Source organism: Propithecus coquereli, unplaced genomic scaffold (assembly GCF_000956105.1).
Source record: "Propithecus coquereli isolate 6110/MARCELLA unplaced genomic scaffold, Pcoq_1.0 Scaffold5, whole genome shotgun sequence".
Taxonomy (NCBI): Eukaryota; Metazoa; Chordata; class Mammalia; order Primates; family Indriidae; genus Propithecus; species Propithecus coquereli.
The window spans coordinates 7,813,603-7,837,926 of record NW_012150840.1 but is presented as its reverse complement, the minus strand read 5'-3'; the positions used below and the strand labels follow the sequence as shown (position 1 = coordinate 7,837,926).

General features: G+C 35.7%; 1 protein-coding gene across 2 annotated transcripts in view; it reads right to left on the bottom strand.

Annotated features, from left to right (window-relative positions):
- Positions 1-3,044: 3,044 nt before the first annotated feature.
- GPHN (gephyrin) overlaps positions 3,045-24,324 on the bottom strand; it is a 577,313-nt gene continuing 556,033 nt past the window's right edge. For both annotated transcript variants that reach the window (XM_012656203.1, XM_012656202.1), the window contains 5 exons: positions 20,864-20,937; positions 16,307-16,371; positions 12,306-12,409; positions 5,161-5,257; positions 3,045-4,057 (listed from right to left, as the gene is read on the bottom strand). In XM_012656203.1, coding sequence (XP_012511657.1) covers positions 3,924-4,057; positions 5,161-5,257; positions 12,306-12,409; positions 16,307-16,371; positions 20,864-20,937 — 474 coding nt within the window. In that variant the 3' untranslated portion in view covers positions 3,045-3,923. The remainder of the gene's footprint in view (positions 4,058-5,160; positions 5,258-12,305; positions 12,410-16,306; positions 16,372-20,863; positions 20,938-24,324) is intronic.

Here is a 24,324-nt window from a genome sequence, read left to right as displayed (position 1 = left end):
CAGGCTGGTTTCGAACTCCTGAGCTCAAACAATCCACCCGCCTCGGCCTCCCAGAGTGCTAGGATTACAGGCGTGAGCCACCGCGCCCGGCCTCTTAAATAATTTTGGTCAAATAAATGCAAATAGATTAGATGACACTGATGTCCAATGTGCTAAGTAGAACCATTTCACTGAACCTTTTAAAATTAAATTTGCCTTGTATTCACTTTAAATGTGTTCATATCTTCTCCCTTTTCTATCTCAGAAGGAAAAAAAAATGTCCCTTTTTTAAGCATCCTTAAATCCAGCTCCCTTCCTCTTCTTTCTCCATTTAGGACCCTACTCTTGCATTTTTAATATGCCCACTACTATTGTTTCTCCATTTTCAAAACCCACAAGCAAAAATCTTTCCTCTACCTTGTTAATCAGTTCAAGCTACCATCTTGTGCATATCTTTCTTTTCTCATGCACAAGTTCCCAAGAATTCACACTCAGGTTTCTATTTTGTAATCTAGCTTTTGCTCTCAACCCACTACTGAAATTGCACTCTTACAATTCACAAATGATTGCCTGATCAATAAGTCTTTTTCAACCTTCATTATTCTTGATGTTTCTTTTGCATATGACAGTTGATTACCCTTCCTCCTTGAGACTCTCCTCCTTGGTTTATGGGACCCTGCATGCATTTTTATTCTCTTCTAAAAACTTCTCTTCCCCTCATTCCATTCATGGCCTTTTCCTCTAACACTCCAAGGCCCTGTTTTTTATTCTTGGCAAGGCTTTCCTTTATAATCTTTTCCATCCAACCTTACATTTCAAATATCACCTATATGTGATGATTCTCAAGGTTGTGTCCAGCCAAGCTTGTATCTTTTGTGAACTCCTACCCTGTACTTTCAAATGCCAACAGGACACATGTACCTTAGTAAACTAGCATCTCAAACAGATGCCCAAAGCCAACAGCTCTTCCACCAAATCCATTTTTTCTGACTTTTTTTGTTAATGTTTTAACATTTTCTCAGTCAGCCAAGACTGAAGACTTTGAATCATCTCTCACTCTTCTAACTTCCTTGCAATCAGTTGTAAAATTCTTTCCATTCTTTATCTCCAGAAACACATTCATCTATTCTGACCTTCCCATAACCATTACCTCTACCCCTCATCTGTACAACCACTTCTTAGCTGATAACTCTCACTCCAGTTTCTCTCCAGTCTAAATCTATCCTACTCAATGCTGTCAGAGTTATTTTTCCTAAAAAGATAGTTGTCATTATGACACTACCCTAATGAAGAATCTCTAACAGTTTTATTGTCTTTAGAATAAATCTAGACTTTTTAACTTGGTATTTAAAAACTTTATAGTTTGGGCCTTAAGTACTTTTTCAGTCTTACAAACATATCAATTTTCTGTTTCTATGACTTAGTGTTTAAGAATATGGACTCTAGAACCCGATTGTTAAGTTTGAATCCTTGCTGTTTTCCTATACTATCTGTGAGACCATGGACAAGTTTCTTAATCTCTCTGTGCCTTGTTTCTTCACCTGTAATACAGAAATAACAACATGAAAATTAAACATATGGAAAGTGCTTAGAACAATACCTGGCATACAGTAAGCTCTACATAATGTGTTTTAGTGAATAAGTATTTTCTGATGCTTACACATATGCACATATGCCAGGAACTCTTCTAAGGACTGGGGGATAATGTCAGTGAACAATATAAACAAAAATCCCCACCTTCGTGGAGCTTACTATGTGCCAGGTACTGTTCTAAGCACATTTCATATGTTTAATTTTCACAATGACCCTATAAACACTGTTATTCTTATATTACAATATAGGAATTATTTATTCTATAATTATTTGTTCTATAATAAAATAATTATTACTAATTATCTATAATTCTGTTTTTGGAATATCCTTCTTCCCGTGCCATCATCTTCAAAATTCTACCCTTCCTTCAAGATCCACTAACATGCTATCTACCCCTTGAAATCTTACCTTGTAGGAAGTTCTCATTTGAACTTCTCCAATCTTTAAATCTGTATTGTGGCATTTATGACATTCTATATATTCTACCATGTATTATCAAATATCAATATATTAAATATTAATATTTTATAAATATATTAAATATTAAGGCTACTTGCACATATTTTAAAAAAAAATCTCCTGATGGAGTGTAATATTTGGTACCCTGCCTTATTCATCTTTGTAAATAGTGGCATGACATACTTTGTACCCAAGTACATACTAGTTGCTTAATAAATATTTCTTGAATGAATATAAAGGATTCTTTGCATACTCTTTGATTTGACCTCTATTAACTAATGTTAACTTCTTCAATTATAAATATAAAAGAAAATTCAAAATACAACATTTTATTTTCAACTCTGGAAATATCAAATGTCAGTATCAAATATTTTTTTACTACTTGCCTTTGTTACCATCATTTGGTACCTTGTTTACTAGTAGGCCAATTTTGTAATTTGCTTTACTAAACACACTTTACAGCATATTTAACATCCCCCTGTTACCACCATTTGAAAAGTGCCTGTAAATTTACATTAAAGGAGCCATTGTGGATAGAGCACATTTTATTTGTTATATTAATATTTTGTATGGTCAGCACATATTTTTCCCATTTCTCACTTCCTAACATAATAAAAAAATTTCCAGATACTCATCTGTAATCTTCTGGTTGCTTACTTATTTTTGTCGTCTCTTCCAAAGAACTGTAGATGTTTGAAATTTGCTTTTATAGAATCTAAAATAAGAATTAGTTTTTTTCTAGTCATCAAGTATACTTCCTCTAATATTGCTTGGTACTCTCCAGACCAGACCGACTGCAGGTTCTCTTACTTTCTAATCTGTATTTTCACAATGCTATAGATCACAATGTTATTTTTTCCAAACACTATGTAAGACATAGAGTTACATTATACCATATTTTAAATCTCCTTTATATCATTTAACATTGGTAGGCCATCTTAACTATACATTTTATCCAAGTAGAGCACCATCAGAACCCCATCTTCCTTTTTTCAATAACAAGGCCAAGACAATACATTTTTAAATAATGATCAAGGATTTTTTTTTTTATTCATTAAGTTTCAGTATCATTACAGAAAATGTTATGGTACAGAGTTGTTTAACATTATTTTGTCTTTGCTCTTGATTTCCACGTGAATGCTGGTAACACTAATATCTGTACAAGATCAGTCTTTGATTTTATTTTTTTGTTCTGTACAATTTTAAATGTATTGGTTAAAAAGGCTGTCAGCACTTAAGGAAGCATTTTTTCTTCAGTTTGTTTGTTCAAATAAAAGGTATCCAGTTACTGCCCAAGAGTACTGTGCCGTGAGGCTACTGGGTAAGAAACCTCCCTGGATGTTCCGCAGGGCATGGTTCTTGAGGCAGGGCAGGGCCTCCACCCTGTTAGTCTTCTTTTGGCACTGTGCACATAAACACGAGATACATGATAAAGAACAAGCAAAAGCTCTCTGTAAAGCGGTTATGAAGCATACTAAGAAGGGAAATCCAAGTGTTGCCTACGCTAGTATAAATAAGCAGACAGCCTTGATTTAAGAGCATAAGTAGTTGTATTTTAAAGATGAGAAAAAACACAAGTTCTGCAGGCACCTACCGCTACCGCTGTCTACTAAAAGCTATCGCTATCAGACCTAGCATTGAACACACAAAGCAATTTGCGAGAAAGGAAAAATTTGCTTTGATATAATCAGAATAGAGTTGTCTGTTAAGATTTATTTTTAGATTTTTTTTTCTTTAAAAGGTATTTAAATTGATTTGAAATATAGTTCAAGATGTTGACTATACAGATCAACTTTTATCCAAATCAGAAAAACTAGCTGTGCCGTTGCATATTACAGGATACAGTCAATGATATGTGGACATGCATCAAAGCTTTCTCCTTCTGGTGACCATCATAGCCGTCCAATGACCATGACGTCCACCACCTCGCCTTTGTGGAGCTCCACGTACTGCTCTGTCTTTGGAGGTAGCATCAACAATCCGTTGGCACTGCGCATGCTCATCAGACGGCTGCTCATCTGATTACCTAGAAAGAAATACTCTTATTACAGCAGCATGAGCATCATGGCATATACATTTGGAGCCCTTGTAGACATTTTCAAAATGAAAATTGACAAAAATACAGGGCTTCGAGAGGAGAGATGAATTAGACTTCCCAGTACCTTTTCAAGAGGCCACACTACTATATCCTACCACCTTGTCACTAAAACTTTTAAAGTGAACATTAGAAATTCTTGCTTAAAAGAATAAAACCAGGCTTTTATAGAATTAGTAAAATGCCACAGAATTTTTCAATTCAGGCTTAAATGTTATGTGTGTCTGAAAAAAAGAGGCTTTAAAACCATTAAAATAATAATGGTAGCAGCTATCATTCTTTGCTAAAGTGCCAGACAAGGTACTAGGCACTTTGCTTAATTATCTTATTTGATTCTCACAAGACTTACGAGTCTTAGATAACTTGCCTATGATCCTACTAACTAGGTGGTAGCCAATTTGAATGCAGGTCTCTCTGATAGCAAAGCCCATGTACTTAGTCACTATGTTAGTTGATGTTTTCATTTGATAGGATCTTTGTTTAAAGGGTAATACGGTTTTTCTGCAGTTGAGTCAAAAGTTAGGAAAGATATGACTAGAGAAGTTGGGGATAAAAGTTTAAAATCTAGAGGAGATACCTATACAACTCTGAATTATCAATATTGATTTCTCTGCCCTTAAAGTTTACCAATATCTATAGTACAGTCGAGGCTACAGGGAATCCCATTATAAATTGGGCTTTAATCTCACATTACAAGGTGGCATAGCCACGATCCTCTCCTTTTCCTACAACCAGCATTATGTAGAGAACTTATTGGTTGAACAGATCAAAATCTTCTGTAATTCTAGACTTGTATTTCAAATGTTTATCTAGAAAAATGGCCCAATGAAATAACTAAACTTCCATTAATTTTTTTTTTGCTCTTGTCCTGTTATGCTGTACTGTTTAGGTGCAATTTAACTTATCTAACCTTTCAAAAAGAAAAATTTACAATAATTACAAAATTAGTTATAACCAAGGAAGACTATTATATATAAATTTGTGTTTTAACAGGATGGGTGCATAGGGATTACCTGTAGATGTGACTGACTAACCTGTACTCTGTGCCCAAGGCAGTGGTTCTTGGTGATGCCAAGTCAGTATACACCGATGGTATTCTGGCCGAGGATCCAGTTTTACATCACATGATAACTACAGAATAAAGAGAAAAAGAAAACAAATTGGGTCACCTGATCATCTCTCAAAACTACAGGGTGGTGGAGGTTATGTAAGAATACATTAGACATGAAAAATATCCTTGGTTTTCTGCTACTTCCATAACTGCCACCTTAGGTTCTTAATACAGGAAGTCTAGGAGTTGGGTTGCTCTGGTGAAAAAAGAAAAGAAGGCTAGGAAGCTGGTGTTCATAGTGGGAAAAGGAGAGATGAAAAAGATAAGGTCTATTTTTGGAGTCTCTTTTTACGGGTTGTGAGAACCTATAGGTCTTTGACCTATGAATTGAGAAACTGAAGCAGGTATCTTAACATTGAAAATAAAGGAGGCAGACCTAAAGAAACAAATTTAATATCCATTCTTCCAACTTCCCAACCTCTCTCCTTCCATATGTCTATACATCTAGTAAATATTTACTGAGAACCTAATATGTGCTAGGCATTGTTTAGCTACTCATTCATATACCCATCTTCAACATAAAACGGATTAAGACTTTCTTTTTCTATTGAATATGTGCCCCTAGAGTCCTAATACTGATATACAATCTCATTAAGGCAAATAAAAGTAGTCTCTGCTAAAAGTTATACCATTTTGGTTTAGTAACATCATGTGCTTTTCCTCTGGAATCCAGAATAAAATTCAATTTCAGTGTTTCTTTCCTTGATTAGATTAGACAGAACTCTGTCATTTGATATTGCTTACATTTATACTCTATAGCTAAACTTGCTATGATTCCTAAATACTTTTGTGCTTATCTTAGGACAAATCTCTTTTTCTCTCTTATTAATATAATCTGTGTGTGTGTGTTCTTCAGTACTAAACTGCAAGAGCTACTCACATGACAGTTTTATTTGCTAATATTTCAGCAAGGTTTTTCCCCTAGAATGGTACTGATTGGTTTAAGGTAGTACAGTGGAAGGAGTGCTAATTTGGGATGGTATCAGACACCTAGTTCTACCTCCAGCTTCACTGCTAACTGGTGTGCTATTAATTTATCAGCAAGTTATTTTGCTTTCCCAAACCTGTTTGTTCATCTACAAAATTGGGTTATACTACACAAAGGTTAAAGTGTCTTCAAACTTTGTGATCCTAAGATTTTTAAACTGTTATTTTTCCACTAATTTCAAAAGGATTATTTGTTTTAAAGGGAGATATTTACATAAATTTAAGAAACAAGAATCAACTGCTTCAAATTGAAGTGACTAAGTTTTTTTCTAGTCTCTTTTGCAGTTAGAGATGAAACTCACTAGATTTTTTTGGGTATTTTACTAAAATGCAGAATGCTTTATTAACCAATATATTTATTTGTATCAACATTATAATAGTTCTTGTACATGACTTAGCTCAAGAAATCACCTGTTTACTATGAGCTTCAATGCTTAAAAGAATGATGCCCCTTGTGTAAACATAGACATACACATTTTGGTGAATAAAACATTGCAAATGATTGATGTTTCACTTCTGATGATTCCTTTTATTCATTCAAAATTGGGTAGTAGGCTGTGGACTAGGCTTGTTTCCTCTGTTGAATATTTGCCTGGCACATAGTAATCACTCAAGAGATAAAATTGTATAATTTGCTATAGTAATATGGTATGGTCTATATGTAAATGTCTAAGGGAGAAGAGAATTAGCTAAAAAAAAAAAAAAGCAAGAGAATACGAAGATATGCCACAGACTGAGAGAATATTTGCAAAAGATACGTCTGATAAGGGACTTTGTACATCCAAAATATATAACAAATTCTTAAAACTCAATAATAAGAAAATGAACAATCCAATTTAAAAAATGGGCAAAAGACCTGAACAGACATCTCACCAAAGAAGATATACAGATGGCAAATAAGCATATGAAAAGATGTTCAAGTCCAGTGGTGTGGCTCATGTCCATAATCCTAGCACTCTGGGAGGCCGAGCAGGAGGATTGCTTAAGGCCAGGAGTTCAAGGCCAGCCTGAGCAAGAGTGACACCCTGTCTCTACAAAAAATAGAAAAATTAGCTGGGTGTGGTAGTGCATGTCCATAGTCCTGGCTACTCGGGAAGCTAAGGCAGGAAAATCGCTTGAGCCCAAGAGTTTGAAGTTGCAGTGAGCTATGATGATGCCACTGCACTCTAGCTGGGGTGACAGAGTGAGACTTTTGTCTCAAAAAAAAAAAAAAAAAGATGCTCAACATCATAGATCATTAGGGAATTGCAAATTAAAACAGCAATGAGATACCACTACATATCTATTAGAATGGTCAAAATCTAAAACAATGGCATCACCAAATGCTGACAAGGATGCAGAGCATCAGGAACTCTCACTTATTGCTGATGGCAATGTAAAATGGTATTGCCACGTTGGAAGACAGGCAGTTTCATACTCTTATCATATGATCCAGCATTTACCCAAATGAAGTGAAAGCTTATGTCCACATAAAAACTTGCACATGGATGTTTGGAGCAGCTTTGTTCACAATTGTCAAAACTTGGAAGCAACCAAGATATCCTTTAGCAGATAAATAAGCTGTAGTACATCCAGACAATGAAATATTATTCAGCGGTAAAAAGAAATGAGCTATCAAACCATGAAAAGACATGGAATACATATTACTAAGTGAAAGAAGTTATTGTGAAAAGGCTACATACTGAATGATTCTAATTATTAATATATGACATTCTGAAAAAGGCAACACTATGGAGACAATAAAATGAGCAGTGGTTGGCAGGAGTTAGGAGGGATGGAGAGATGAATAGGAGGAGCACAGAGAATTTTTAGGGCAGTGAAACTATTCTGTATGATACTACAATGGTGGATAGATGTCATTATACATTTGTCAAAATAGGATGTACACTAATGAGAGATGAAACCTTATGTAAATGATGGACTTTGGGCGATAAGATGTGTTAAGGTAGGTTCATCAACTGTAACACGTGTACTACTCAGTACAGGATGTTGATAGCGGGGGAGGTTGTGTGTGTGTGGGGGGGACAGGGGCATGTGGGAACTCTCTGTTCTTTCTGCTCAATTTTGCTGAGAACCTAAAAGTGCTCTAAATATAAAACGGTCTCTAGAAGGTTTGATGGCAGTGACAAGGAGCTGAATGCTCCAGAGGATTCAGAGGAGCAGGTTAGAACTAAGAGTTGCATAGTACAGTGACGAGAGAGTCTGTGAGAAAACAGATGACCAAAGTGGATTCTAACTTTGGGTGGAGGCCCAGGATGACACATTTGAGCCCCTGGGTGGTGCTAGAGGCCTGGCCTCTGCTAGAGTCTACTTGAAGCTTCCAAAGAGTGCTCAAAAGAGCTTTAGTACACTAACTTTTTTGGTAAATACTATAAAAGTTATAAGGCACTGTTTTCATTAGTATACCAGAGAAAGCCTTGAGCATATTTACTCTGTTAAATCATCTGTCTAAAACTTACTACATAACTTAAAAATCCTTATACAAGTTGGTATAGGTCAGTTATACCTCCTTGCCATAGGTAGAAGTTCCTTCTGGTTTCCAGCTGATCCTGGTTGGAGGAGGAGATGGGAGGCCTGGTGTTTCCCTCCATTTCATGTGGCCATCCTGAGTTTGTGCTCACCAGGATTTCCGATACACTTTGCTGCTTTCCCTCAGTTATTTTCTTTAAAATGTAGTTGTTTATTTGCTGTTCTGGCTTCTTTGTGAGGGAGAGGAGCACTAGGGGCTTCTAGTTGGCCATCTTCTAGAACATGCTTTTCCCTTCTCCATCTCTTAATCACTGCCTGAGGTGAGTTGTTAACACTAATGGGAGTTACTTCAGGTAGGTTTCTAGAGAAAAGAGTTGAGAATAAGAGCAGTACAGGGTGTTTTGATGGGATATTAAGGAAACACATGATAGAGTGTCCTTATGTGGAAACTCTAGGCCAATAATTCTATTTGATGAATTGCTAAGATTGTATTTCTGATTGTGTACTGAAAATCAAAAGTATTTCAACTTCAACCATAAGCAACTAAGGAAATAAGGGACATGTTTATTCTAAACTGATGCTCTGATATAAAAGGATGACATTTTCTGTGCTGACCTTTTGATTTAAAATTTTTTTGTGTGTGTTTACTGGCATATTATAAAGAATATTACAAAGGATACAGATGAAGAAGCCAGGTGTGGGAGAAGGGGAGTGGCGCTTCTATGCTTCCTTGGGCATGCCATGCTCCAGGAACCTCCACATGTTCAGCAATCTGGAAGCTCTCCGAACCTAGTCCTCTTGGGTTTTTATGGACAGCCTTCAGGGTATGGGGCGGGACTCTCACTGGATGAGTGTTTTATGACCCACGATCAGAAAGGTTGGGGAAGATTAGAGTTCTGTCTTGGGGCAGGTGAAGGTATGTTGACCTTTTGAAAATAATGCAGCACTGCCCTACCCACAGACTGGTGACATCAGAGTCCAGCAGTGTGATTCACCAACATCAGCATTTAACATCTACCCCATTGCCCCAAAGTGGTAAAGGCAATGACAGTGGCATCTATTTTGGAGAACAGTAATAAGTGCAGCATGGAAGCCACATCTTGAATGGTTAGGAAGTAGAGACAGAGATAAGATTTTCCATGTTTCAAGGAAGTGAGTAGGCTATGCTTCTAAAGTGGCAGTTATGTCAGCGATTTGGGGAGCTAAAAACATGAGATTAAATAGCCACGCATTGACTCATACTGGCAGTCCCAGTGACACTGCTGTAGGAGGAAGGCATTTTGGCTGATTTTTGGATCAGTTCTCAATATCCAGAACTGACAAGAAATGGACAGAGCATCATGAACAACATATCAGCCATCAGTTAGATTACAGAACACCATCTCATCACTGTTGTCAGGATGGATGGCAGCCACAATGTCAGTTTTAAAGAATAGATGGTAGATGTTAAAATGAGAAATAAATGAAAGGATTCATAAGAGCTTTGCAAAGTCAAAAGGAAGCCTCTTTCTCTTTGTCATACAACAATGTGAATTTTTGTTTCCTTAATTTAGCAAACAATGAAAATAATGAGTAAATTCAATATTACTGGTTTGACTTTCTAAATCTAAGCTTTATGACTTTGAATTTGTTTACAAAATTATTTGTTTATTATTATTTATTATTATTGTTTATTAAATTTGTTTTTAGAGACAGGGTCTCACTCCCTCATCCAGGCTGGAGCACAGTGGCTTGATCATAGCTCACTGCAGCCTTGAAATCCTGGGCACAACTGATCCCCCTGCCTCAGCTCCCTGAGTAACTAGGACTATAGGAGTGCCTCAACACACCTAGATATTTTTTAAAAAAATTTTTGTACAGATGGGGTCTCACTGTATTGCTCAGGCTGATCTCAAACTCCTGTCCTCAAGTGATCCTCCCCCCTTGGCCTCCCAAAATGCAGGCATCACAGGCATGACCTACCATGCTTGGCTGACTTTGAACTTTTGACTTGATTAGAATACTTTTTGTACATTGATGGCTTTTTTTTTCTTTTTTCATTTAATTTCAAATAAGACCACCATTGTGATTATTGAAAAAAATCTAGTTAGATGTTTCATGAAATTTAAAAAGAAAAGGAGATCTCTGTAAATACTAGTCCCCAAAGTCTCAGTATTTAGAAAGTCAACGTTAAGAATATCTAAAGCCTGGATTTTCTTAATGTTTTTATCCTATGTATTCTCAGAGTATTATTTTATTAATATTTCCTCTTCTATGTTTTTTGTTCTCCCTATCAGCTAATCATAGCTCCATGTCATATCTGAATTTATTTCTGGACTCTTGAAAAGTAATGGTTTGGTACTGTAGATTATATTGCCAAGAACATTACTGATTAGTAACATAGAAAATGTATAACGTAATTAGTTGAGTAGCAGTAAGTCAAACTGAAGTTAGTGTTGGTGGAAAAAGAAACTCTAATTTCTAAGTGACTTTATTTTTTGAGAAAGAGCCTTGCTCTGTTACCCAGGCTAGAGTGCTGTGGCATCAGCCTAGCTCACAGCAACCTCAAACTCCTGGGCTCAAGCGATCGATCCTGCTGCCTCAGTCTCCAGAGTAGCTGGGACCACGGGCATGCGCTACCATGCCCAGCTTATTTTTTCTATTTTTAGTAGAGACAGGGTCTTGGTCTTGCTCAGGCTGGTCTTGAACTCCTGAGCTCAAGCAATCCTCTCGCCTCAGTCTCCCAGAGTGCTATGATTACAGGCGTGAGCCATGGTGCCTGCCTGCCTCCTGCCCCGTTTTTTTTGAGACAGGGTCTTGCTCTGTTGCCAAGGTCAGAATGCAGTGGTGTCATAGCTCACTGCAACCTCAAACTCCTGGGCTCAAGCAATCCTCTTACCTCAGCCTCCTAAGCAGCTGGGACTATAGGCGCGTGCCACCACACATGGCTAAATTTTCTATTTTTGTTTGTAGAGATGAGGACTTACTATGTTGCCCAGGTTGGTCTTGAACTCCTGGCTTCAAGTGATTCTCCCATCTCAGCCCCCAAAGTGGTGGGATTCCAGGCATGAGCCATCGCACCTGGCCTCCAAGTGACGTTTAATGAAGTATTAATTTCTCAGCCTTAATAATCCTTTTCCAGACAATATGGTTACCCTTTACTCCTGAATCACCAGGGTCTCTTTCTAGTCCTTTGATTGTCTTTTACTAAATTGTTTAAAATTTATCAATGGGGTCACAGAAAAAGCGAACAGGTTAATTGCTGTCCTCTGTCAGTTTGCATTGTGAAAAGAGAATTCTTGTCCCTTGTTCCATATAGGTCTAATGTTAGGGTGGTGGCTAGCTTCATTCTATTGACTGTTTTGTCCTTAAGTATCCATTCAAATTTTTACCTCGCTCTCTGGATTCCTACATGGACTTCTACCTGGAGAAAATGATTCACTTAGAAGTCACGTAGGAGGTGAATAAAGGGGACCCTTTTTCCACCATTTCTATCACAAAGGGGAAAATATAAACACATTTTCCATCAAAACTAATATAAAATTCTAGATGTTTGTTTTGGACAGTTAGAAAATCATATCCTTAATTGTTATCAGGTTTTAATTTTGGTTTCTGGTCATTAGAAAACATTACCCTGGCTTTGATGATGGTTGGTCGAGGATCCAAGATGCCCTGCATCTTTCTTAGTGCAGGCACAACAAAGAGATTGCAGGTGACCACAGCTGACACAGGATTCCCTGAAAGTCAACCAAGCAGTTATTTATATAGTACACCACATAAAAATTTGCCAAACAATCACATCTGTCTGTATCTTCAGGTATCACAGAGCATGATGGAAGTGACCAACCACTAGTCTTCCTATTCTGAATCACCTTGAATCCAACAGGATGCCAGAATAGAGGGACAGTCACCCAAATGTCACAGAGGGCGTAAACATTCGGGTTTTCCAGTAAAACACAGAGACTTCTCATGCCCAGAAGCTGCTTAACATCATTTGTTTCTGCTTTCTTGAGAGCCATGCATTGAAAGCTATTACTAATCTTGATAAGTTTTTAAGCAGTTTAGAAGTTTTATATAGCTATTAATACTTGCTATTTTTTTAGCATTTAAAAATTACTACAGTAATATAAGCTTTATACCAAAAACTTAGAAAATACAGATAAGCATAAGGAAATCTATCCATAATCTTCTCTACCCAGGTATTTCTTTAAAATTAAAAAAAAAATACCAAATGATTTAAGATCTTAAGGACTTGAAGATGAATAGTGTTATGGACTGAATTGTGTCTGCCCTCCCCTACCCCATTCTAAAGCCCTAACCCCAATGTGACTGAATTGGAGATAGGGCTTTTAAGGAAGTAATTAAGGTAAATGAGGTCATAATGGTGGGGCCCTCATCCAACAGGACTGGTCCCCCTGTAAGAGAGGAAGAGACAGCAGGAGTGTGTGCAGGCAGAGGAAAGACCATGTGAGGACACCGTGAAAAGGCAGTTGCATGCAAGTCACGAGGAAAGGCCTCATCAGAAACCAACTGTGCTGGCACCTTGATTTTGGACTTCCGGCCTCCAGAAAGTCTGAATTTCTGCTGTTTTAGCCACCCAGTCTGTGGTACTCTGTTTATGGCAGCCTGAGCAGACTAACACAAATACCAAATTCTTTTAAAGTTATAAAAAGAACTTGAAGAATTCAACTGTACCTCTCCAAGAAGAAATCTAGGTGTGTTACATGCTTCAAAGAGAGAAAGGGTGGGCCATGAAAAACAGACTTGTTTTGTGTGTGTGTGTGTGTGTGTGTGTGTGTGTGTGTGTGTGTGTGTGTGGCATTATTAAACCAACCAAGCTGTGTGACCTTAGCAATCCTTTTTGAGTCTAACTTTACTCATCCACAAAATGCAAGATTTAGACTACATGATTCTCAAGATCCCTTCTGGTTTTAAAATTCAAATTTTAAAACCAGAAGAGATCTTGGTTATATACAAACTCACAGTTGTATGTGAGTATGTATGGATATAATGGGGGTTGGAAATGGCTTTTAGCCTTTTAGGTTCCCTTGGCATGGCTAAGTGCTGCTTACTGCATCATCAAAGTAAAAGGCAACAGTCAGTTTAGCCTATTAGCTAAAACCATACCTTCAATTCTCTTCACCCACAAAAGTTGTTAAGAACAAATTTTTTTTTTTTTTTTTGAGACAGAGGCTCACTCTGTCACCTGGGCTAGAGTGCTGTGGCATCATCATAGCTCACTACAGCCTCAAACTCCTGGGATCAAGCGATCCTCCTGCCTTAGCCTGCCGAGTAGCTGGGACTACAGGCATGCACCACCATGCCCAGCTAATTTTTTCTATTTTTAGTAGAGACGGGGTTGCACTCTTGCTTAGGCTGGTCTTGAACTCCCGAGCTCAATCGATTCTTCTGCCTTTGCCTCCAAGAGTGCTAGGATTACAGGCGTGAGCCACCATGACCACCCAAGAACGAATTTTTTTTTTTTTAAGTTGCAAAAAGAGATGAGTGATACAAATAATTTCAATGGAAAATAAGTTGTCCAACAGAACAACAAAGTAATAAGAATCAATTACTTTCCTTTGCCCCCTAGCCTCAAAATACAAGCAGATAGAAATTTTTCTGGAAAAGCAAAAAACAAACCAAAAAATCTATTCATTTTTCACCAATGATTATAAAATTCCTATAATACCACTTTTATAGGTATATGAACTTACTGCATAAAAAATGAGTTACTTTATGTAAGAAAAAAGAATGGAAGGATTGATACCAAAAGTTGTAAATAGAGGTTATTTCTGGGTGGCTGGGGGATTATGGATAATTTTTTTTTTAATAGAGTCTTGCTCTATTGCCTTGGCTAGAGTACAGTGGCATGATCATAACTTACTGCAATCTCAAACTCCTGGGCTCAAGCAATCCTCCTGGCTCGGCCTCCCCAGTACCTAGGACTATAGGTGTGCACCAGGACGCCTGGCTACTTTTTAAATTTTTTGTAGAGACTGGGTCTCACTATGTTGCCCAGGCTGGTCATGAACTCCTGGCCTCAAGCAATCCTCCTGCCTCAGACTCCTAAAGTGCTAGGATTATAGGCATAAGCCACCAAGCCTGGATGATAATTTTCTAATGTTTTTCATAGCAAACATGTCACTATAATAATTTTTAAAAGTTAAAAAAATTGTAAGTAAGTATACACAACTTTGAAACTGATTTAAAAGTTGTCAAGATTAGTGATGGCTTTAAATGCATGACCCTCAGGAAAACAGAAATACACTTTTGGAATTGAAAACCACTTCGTTCTACAATCTGAACATGTGAGTTGTTGCTGCCCTCTTTTGGTTCATTCAGGCTGAGCAGAGAAAGTTTCAAACTAGAGCAGCAATTTGAAAATAAGTTTTAATTTTTAACTTCTGTGGCAGATCAACAACCCTTCATTAGTGAAATCGGCTTCCACAGTTACACTCTTTGTTATAGTATCACTGATGATCTGTGGGTTAAGTCATATCTTCTGTAGAAAAAAATAAAGAGGCTCTTTTAGGCAAAATGAAGCTAGGAAGCGGAGCATATTTCTTTACATACTGGTTTTCAGAGTATCCAAGGAAATATTAAAAGCCCTAAGGAGTTTCATGCTATGGATACATATTGAGGACTATTTTACTGATGTTTCCTCTCTCTTAAAATTTCCCACATTATAGAAATATAATCTCTTTTATGCTTATAGATAGGAGCTTACAATGTTTCTAATTAAAATTTTTATTCATGTTTCTCTTTCTTTATATTTACATTTTGACATTTACTTAATATAAAAAGCAAATAAATATCTCAAAGCCACGAGATGTGTGAACTGAAAACAATGAGTAGGTTATTTTCTTAAGGAATCTGTGCCAAAAAATAGAGAATTGGACAGAATTATCAGAGAATAATTTTAAAAGTTAAAAAAAGTAGATACTCAGAACTTCTAAACTGCTTTAAAATTTATCAAGATTCATAATGACTTTAAATACATGACCCCAAATTAATAAAAAATGAAATTTGAAAACCCTTGAAACTGAACCATGTTGCTATTTCTATAATCTGAGAATGTGAGTTTCTGCTCACATGGGAGCAGGGGGGAGTGGTGGTGTAGACTGATGGTGGGTGGGATTCGGCTGAGAAGCACTAGTACCAGCAGCCCCTGCTCTCCTTTTCCTCCTCCCCCTAACGCCAGCCCAAATGTGGCAAGGACCAGAGACAGCTTTGTGTTTTTTCACCTAGTATTTGCATGAGTGGCTCAAGGCCTGTTGGCCCCTTGAGCACAATACTTCTAGTTGTGAGGGGTGTTTGGACTGCTAACTTTGACCAATTTCCTATAAGGAAAAGGCAGGTGTCCCAGAAGGATGTAGTTACAGCTAACATTTGATTATCATCTTAGAGTTTGAAATGTACTTGGAAATATACTATCTAATCTGACTTTTGCACCAATCCCATGACGTAGTTATTAGTCCCATTTTATAGTTGAGGAAACAGTCTCAGTAAAGCTGAGGTAACCCCAGGTCTTTCAGATTCCAAATTAAGTGATGTGACAGAGGACCAATCATGTGAGAAGTCTAAAAGAATTTTGGTCATTTTTCCAGAAAAGAAACAATTTCAATTATTCTTACCTGGTAGTGCAAAGATTATTTTTCTTACACCATCAATATCCAAAGTTGCAAATGTTGTTGGCAGACTAGAGGAACAAAAGGGTTACTTGTCAGTAATTGCTAAGTAACATGATGAGTAATTAAGTATTCCAGTTTTCTTGTTATGTGGCTATCCATACAGATCACTTATCATATAAAAAACACTTTTCTGTTAACTTGCCTTTAAGCGTTTATACTCTGAAGTATTTTAGGAGCATTTAAGTAAATTTGTTCATAGAACCTTCTGTTTGCAAGTAACCAGACTTCTTAATTTTCTTTATTTTCTTTCTTTCTTTTTTTTTTGTTTCTTGCCAGTGCCATAGAGGCAGACTTCAAATCCTGGAGTTTCTAAGTTTCCCCACCCCTCTAGTTAATAATATATACTAGTTTTGCTGGAGATTTATATTAATAACAATCATTCTTAAAAATCAGAAGACTACCTGATAATATATGTCTAACAGATAGTTGCCTATTATTGAAGATGAGTATTTCTTAACATTTTAAAACTATCCTCAGCAATATACAAAAAACCTCCCTCCTATCAAGAGATATTTTTGAAATATACAAATAAATATCATTGACTAGAACAAAATTAAAACAATAGTACTTGAAAAACATTCTCAAATTATACTTCCTCAAGATTCTGACATAAACTCTTATCATGGGGGTATAGGAAAGGTTGGTGACATGGAGGGAGTGGGCAGTTGAGAATAGTAATTTTTTCCTATTAATTAGCCCTTATATAGAATTTTACCTAAAAATCTCATTATATTAATGAAACTTAAGTGATGCAGAATCCTTAGTGAATGCTGAAATTTCCATATAGATGAAAAATCATCCTTTTAAGCACCCAAATTATTTTTATGTTTACTATTTTTGCAGGTTCATCTTTCAGAAATGGATCACTTATTACTTTTTATAATAATATGGTGACACTGACATTTTTTGATGATTTGTAGCCATCATTATTAATGTATTCTACTGTGGTATAATACAGTGATGTTAGGTCACAAAAGAGTACTATGGGTTGTTTTCACTTATAAACCATAACCCCACATTGCTGTGTTCCTATAGTTCTTATTTTGTTTTTTTTTTTGTCCCCAGTTTTTTTTTCCTGTGGTTCCCTGTGATGCCAGACTTCCATCATCTCAACCCTTAAAGCTGGCTTTAGGTTTGGGAACCAGAGAGTGGTAGTAATAGTTAAATTGTTAAAATGAAAATAGTAATAGTGGTAATAAAATTCACTATTTTTAAAGTAACATCTCTGCATCATAGCCATTATTTCATTCAAGTCTGACAACAAGCTTACAAGGTAATAATTATTATCCTATTTTATAGATGAGGAAACTGAGACTCAGATTAAGCAATTTGCCCAAAATCACTCAGCTACTAAATGGGGGAACAAAGATTTGAATTAAAGTTGTTCTAACTTCATGGCTCATATTTCGATAAAGATCTCACAGACTCTGGGAGCCGAGGCGGGCGGATTGTTTGAGCTTAGGAGTTCGAGACCAGCCTGAGCAAGAGCGAGACCCCGTCTCTACTAAAAATGGAAAGAAATTAATCAGACAACTAAAACTACATAGAAAAATTAGCCGGGCATGGTGGCGCATGCCTGTAGTCCCAGCTACTCGGGAGGCTGAGGCAGAAGGATTGCGTGAGCCCAGGAGTTTGAGGTTGCTGTGAGCTAGGATGACACAGTGAGACTCTGTCTCAAAAAAAAAAAAAAAAAAAAAAAAAAGATCTCACAGGATGTGCTGTGAAGTGTTAGTATATGGACTTTGTGACATCTATTTTGACTACTCGAGGCTTTTTTTTTTTTGCTTACTTACAGATTCTTTGCTGTATTTTAGAAAAATAAGATTAGATTGTCATATTGATCTATGGATAGGTTATTTGGCAATGATTATTACTGTGTGATGAAAATAATTTCCAAGATACATTCTGGGTAACAGCTATGTTCATTGTAGATGACCCATAAAAATAGTGATTGGTAGATCTGGTTGCTAATACTCCAAATGCTTTTCTGAGAATCTTTTTCTCTAAAATGAAAGAGCTTAATGGAATTCTGAATGCATTCTATGTGGAGAGAGCAAAGCTAAATTGTATTTGAGCTTTATATATATTATTTGTTCTACTATTAAGTAGCAATTACCATTAAGTTCTTCTTACTTTAGATAAGTATAAAATTCTGGTCAATTAAAGGAAGCACATTTAAACTTCTAAACTATGTTATTATAGCAAACTAACACAGATAATAAGAGTGAGGAGGGAATGCATAATACCTTCTTCCTTCTGTTGTATTTAAAGTCCATTTCTCTAAAGGTACTCACTTAAAAAAGATTCCATTACAACAAAATATTTTATTATGCATTTCTACCATGAATGTCCTATTGCTAGACCGTGAAGTTTTTGTTTAAGTTTGGGAAAGCCATTTGCTTGGAACTCAACACATATTGTTTAGTTTTCCTCTGGAGATCAGAATGTAATAGCATTTATACGCTGTGGTCAGAGAGTGATATGACTTTAAGGAAGGAGATTAAACATTAGCAACAGATGAACTCCTAAAGTTGAAGCAAGCGGTGAACAATAGATAAAAAAAAAAAAGACTACAAAAATTATCATCATAGATGCTGAGAGTATTTTAAATAATCCTCCCCTAGAGGTGAGGGCAAGTAATATCAACTTTCTTCCCTCCACTTTTGAATTAAACAATCAATTCAATTTTTGAAGTTAGTGAGCAGTACATTGATATGCTTTTGGGATGTCTTCTGTATTCTAGCCAAATTAGTGTACTAACCATGGGGACAGGGGAAAAAACCCCTACATACTCACAGCATAATAATATTTGCTTAAGACAAAATATTATTCTTAATAAGAATGATCCAAATTTAACAGTTTCAATAACAAAAGGGACTTGTCAGCAGCAGCCATATCAGGGTATACTCAACAGGCAACTATAGAAATATTAATATAATGCCAAGAATTCTAAATTTTATTAAATTATAAAGAAAGCTTTAGGGATAATCTTAACTCTATACTAGAAATGGCCAAATTGTGGAGGTACAGCTTGCTCTCTGTCCTAGAACTTATACGAGGTACCCAATAAATCAGGGATATCAGGAAGACTGGCTTGACACTTAAAAGGTTTCTCGAATTTGTTGATGCTCCCCATAGCTCACTTATATCAACTGGGAGGCCCCTACTCCATTCTCTTAGGGTTTGTATGAGCATCCATCAGAGTATAATCTGAACTAAAGCATCATTATTGTTGTCCCTGACAGAACCGAGGTGTGCTGGAACATTCACCCATACAGTGAGGTCTTCGAACAGGGAATTAAAGGTTCCAGAGTTCATAGAGTAGCAGAGGTCTGAGCAGGCAGGCTGTTGCTTAAAGACATGGCCATACATGTTTCACCAACACCAACATTTGGCATTCTTTGAGGATTTACAACTGATTTCCAAGCCTCTATTAGCCCTTCCTTAGGGCTGATTAGTTCTCAGGAGATATGCAAAATCTTGGCATGTGGTTATTTTTCTTTCCTCCTGGGAGACAGTAAGAAGCAGTGTGAAATGTCACTTTTGAAGTACTCTTGCAAAGGAAAAAAAATGAATCTGAATCTAATTAAGCCTTTAGATCTAACTTTCAATCTATAGAATATACCAGAGATAGAGGAACACAGCTCAAGGTAGCAATCAGCCAAATCCATTCAAGACAAGTAATCTAGTTTCTTTAACAAGTCAATGGCATAACCAAAAAAAGGGAGTGGGGAGAAAATGTTCTCATTTAAGAGAGACTTAACAACTAAATACAATGAGTGGACCTTATTTGAATTCTGATTCAAAAAAGACAATTATAAAAAGGCATTCATTTTTTTTGACATTTGGGAGAAATTTGACTATGATCAGATATTAAAGCATTATTATTTAGTTAGATGAATAACACCACTGTGATTATGTAAAAGAATGTTGTTGCTGTTGTTGTTATTATTGTTTGAGATATATACCAAAACGACATGATGTCTAGACTTTGCTTTAAAACAATACAGCCCTCCCTCTTTCCAAAAAACCATGGTGTATGTGGGGGGCACAGGGTGGGGGGGAGGAATTAATAAAACAATTATAGAAAAATGTTGATAGTTACTAAAAATGGGTAATGGGTACACGATGGGGGGCTGGTTCATTGTACTCCCTCCCTACTTTTGTGCATATTGGTGAATTTTCATACTAAACTGTTTAAAAAAGAGAAAGAAGCAGTTTAGGGAGAAAGAGAAAAAGAAGAAGAAGGAACTAGACTTTAAACAGGAAAAAAGTTTGGAAAGTTACTTTGTTTAAACCAAACTTATTGATTCATAAGGAAGATGAATTTCTATTTGAAATAGGAGCTGCACTTGTGCAAAGGACTCTAATATTATAATATTTCTTTTATAGAACAGATAATCCATAATTAGAAAATGTAAAAAGAAGACACTTAAAAGTCTGTTAGTTAAAGCAAGCCAAATCAACCCCATATATGAGATAACAAGATTATTTTCATACCCTGGTTTCATAAAAACCCTGCCAAAATGGATCTGAGCATGAAGATCAATGTCCAGCACCTGCTTGAGATAGTCCTGCAAACATTAAAAATAATCACTTTATTTTCAAACATTTTAATATCAGACTTTCAACATTTTAAATGAAAATGAAATGAATTTATAAGAATGAAAAGAAACATTTTCTTATTTTAGTGAAGTTGATTTGCTTAACATAAATTTCCTTCATTCCTCATTCATTCATTTATTCATTCAATAAATATTTGCTGAGCACCTGGTATATGATGATGAGAACCAATCTAGATGCAAGGGGATTTAGCCTTGAGCAAAAAACACAATGTCCCTGGCCATCATAGAAATTCTAGTAGGGGAAGTTAGATAATAAACAAAACAACTACATTAATGTATTAATATCATTACTTGAGTTATTGTCTCTTTTTTAAGACAGAATTTTATGTCTGAGAAAGGATATTCATAAATATGTCTTAAGAAGTTGTGTCTGATCAGAGAACCCACCTGTATTCTGCTTAATGGACTCAAAGCAACATACATCCCTTGAAGAGAGACTTGGACATTTGCCCACAGATTATTTAGATTTACTAAATCTAAATAAGTCAACTAAAAAGAAAAATAGAGAGGGAACTCTAAAACAGAGAGTCAAGGGAGTTTAATTGTTCTAACATTATCTTTTGCTAACAAAAACACAACCAAACTTTGGCTATGACCAACCCACAGTAATCTAAAAAAACCTGATCTTTGGAAATAAAATATAACACTGCCCTGCAGTTGGTTTTGAAGATACAAAGAAAAAAAAATTTCAGTCCTTAAAATTTCTCTTAAGTAATACAATCTCTGGATCTATTACTACATATCTTGTTCACTAAACTAAGAGTGAACCTGCCTAAATTTTAAATATTTCACAAGCTATGACACATTTTATTTTTAGAATGTGTTTCCTTCTATCTCCACAGCCTCTGCCAATATCATCTCACCCGGATTACTATAATGATTTCATTGCCAGTAGTTCCACCCTCCTCCAACTCATTCCTACCATAGTAGTAAGAGAGTTTGAGAAATCTGATCAAGTCACTCTATAAAACTTCATTAATTTCCTGGTTTTTAAAAAGTAGTCTCCTCTTTTAAATATCATATCTAAGATTCCTATATTTTCTAGCATCCTTTTGCCAGTCATTGCTCTCATCCATCAACCCTCTTCCCATGCAGCCACATTACTCTTTCTTGATCTCTCTGTCCACATTCTAGCAAGACTGTATTGCTTTCAGTTTCTTAAGCTGTCTTGTCTCCCATCTGTGCAGATGTTCTTCCTTCTGCCTTGAATATTCACTTTTTCTACACTCCTCTCCACCTTATCTCAGTCTCAGTCATCTTCTTAGCTTCCTCTGAATTCCCAAGACTGGATGACAGACTGATTATTAATAATTTTATTTTTATTTTGAAGCTATATTATTAGATGTAATAAATTTAGAATTGTTATATATTCCTGATGAATTGACCCATTTAAAATGATAAAATGTTCCTTCTAATATCTGGTAATCCTTTTAACCTTAATTTTCTCTGATATCAATATGGTTGTGTTTTGTTACAATTTTTTTCTAATCTTTTACTTTCAATATTCTGTGTCCTTATATTTAAGGTGTATTTCTTATAAACAGCATATGATTGGCTGTTTTAAAAAATAAATCCAGAATGACAATGTTTAATTGGAGGATTCAGTCTATTTACATTTAGTATGATTACTGCTATATTTGGGCTTCAAACTGTCACTATACTATTTGTTCTGTATTTGTCACTTTTGTTTTTGTTTCTTTTTTTCTTCTTCTATATGCCTTCCTTAGGAGTCATCGAATATTTTTTATTCAATTTTCTTTCCCTTCTATTAGCTTGTTAGTTACACATTCTTATATTATTATTTAGAGATTACAATATGTATCCTTGACTTATTATAGTTTATCATAATTTGGTATTTTTATCACTTCCCAGATAATACAAGAACTTTAAAACATGTTAACTCAGTTTCTTCCTCTATACTTTTTATGCTATTGTGTGCTATATATTTTACATACATTTTAAGTATAAATGTATGTGCATGTATATGTTTATATTTTAACTATTATATATATTTTCTAAATATATTACATAGACAATACATACTATATTTATATATTTAATATATAATATTTATATATACTTTAAATTTCACAAGATATTATTTTATAAAATCAACACTCATTTATATTAACTGACACATTAACATTTTCTTTGCTGTTTAATCCTTTCTACATTTCCACGCTTTCATAACCTTGCCTGAAAAACTCCCTTTAGGGTAGGTTTGCACAGTTTTTGTTTGGCTGAAAATGTCTTTGTTTCACCTTCATTTCTGAAGGAAATTTTTGATGGATATACAGTTCCATATTGGTACTAATTTTTCTCTGCACTTCATAAATGCCAGTCCATTGTTTCTGGGCTTCTGTCATTTCCATTAGAATCATTTCTGTTAGTTTTATTGTTGGTCCTTTTAGGGTAATGTATCCTTCTGTTAACATTTTCTTTTTGTCCTTGGTTTTCAGTAATTTTGCTGATTAACTAAGTGTGGTTTCTTTATATTTATCTTGCTTGAGATTAGTGGAATTCCTTGAATCTCTGTCTTGATGTCTTTTATTGGTTTTGGAAAACTCTCTGCCAATATCTTAAATATTGCTTCTGCTCACTCTCTCCCTCTCCTTAAACTTCAATTATATGTATGTTAGACCTTTCACAACATCTCATATGTCTTTTATTCTCTTTTCCATATTTTCTATTCTTTTTCTAAAATTTTTGCTTGATTCCTATGAATAGATTCCAGTTTTCTAGTGAAATTCGCTACTTTGTCATTCCTTCTTCTTAAACATACAACAGCTATTTAAAGTCCATGTGAGACAATATAGATATCAGGATCGTTTTTAGGTCTCTTTTTTCAATTTTTTCTTCTTCTAATTTTTAGTCATTTTGTTCTATCTCTGGCATATCTGGTAGTTTTAAAATTGAAGCCCAAACATTGCTTATGAAAAAATTGAAGAAGCTCTGGATGATGATTTATTCCTCCAGAAAGAATTTAATTTCTTCTGGCAGTTAGTTAAGGTAAACTCAGCTTATCTTGATCTAATGTGGGATTGAGATAATTTGATGCTGGATTCCAGTCCCTGTGAAGGTTGGTTTATTTCCAGTTTGTCTTTATTCCTAGAGCACAGCCTTTCAAAGGTTTAGGCTGAAAGCCTGAGATATTTGCCAGGGTCCTTTGTCCATAGCAGGCCCTGAACTCCTAAGACTGATGGAAATTCTGCTTATTTTATTACCTTCTTAGCTACTCTTTTCTATCCTTGGCTTCTTAGCCTCCATTTACACCTTTCCTCCTACCTCACTCCTGGCTTAGAAATTAGTAACTGCTTTGAGGAAAAATATGGTAAA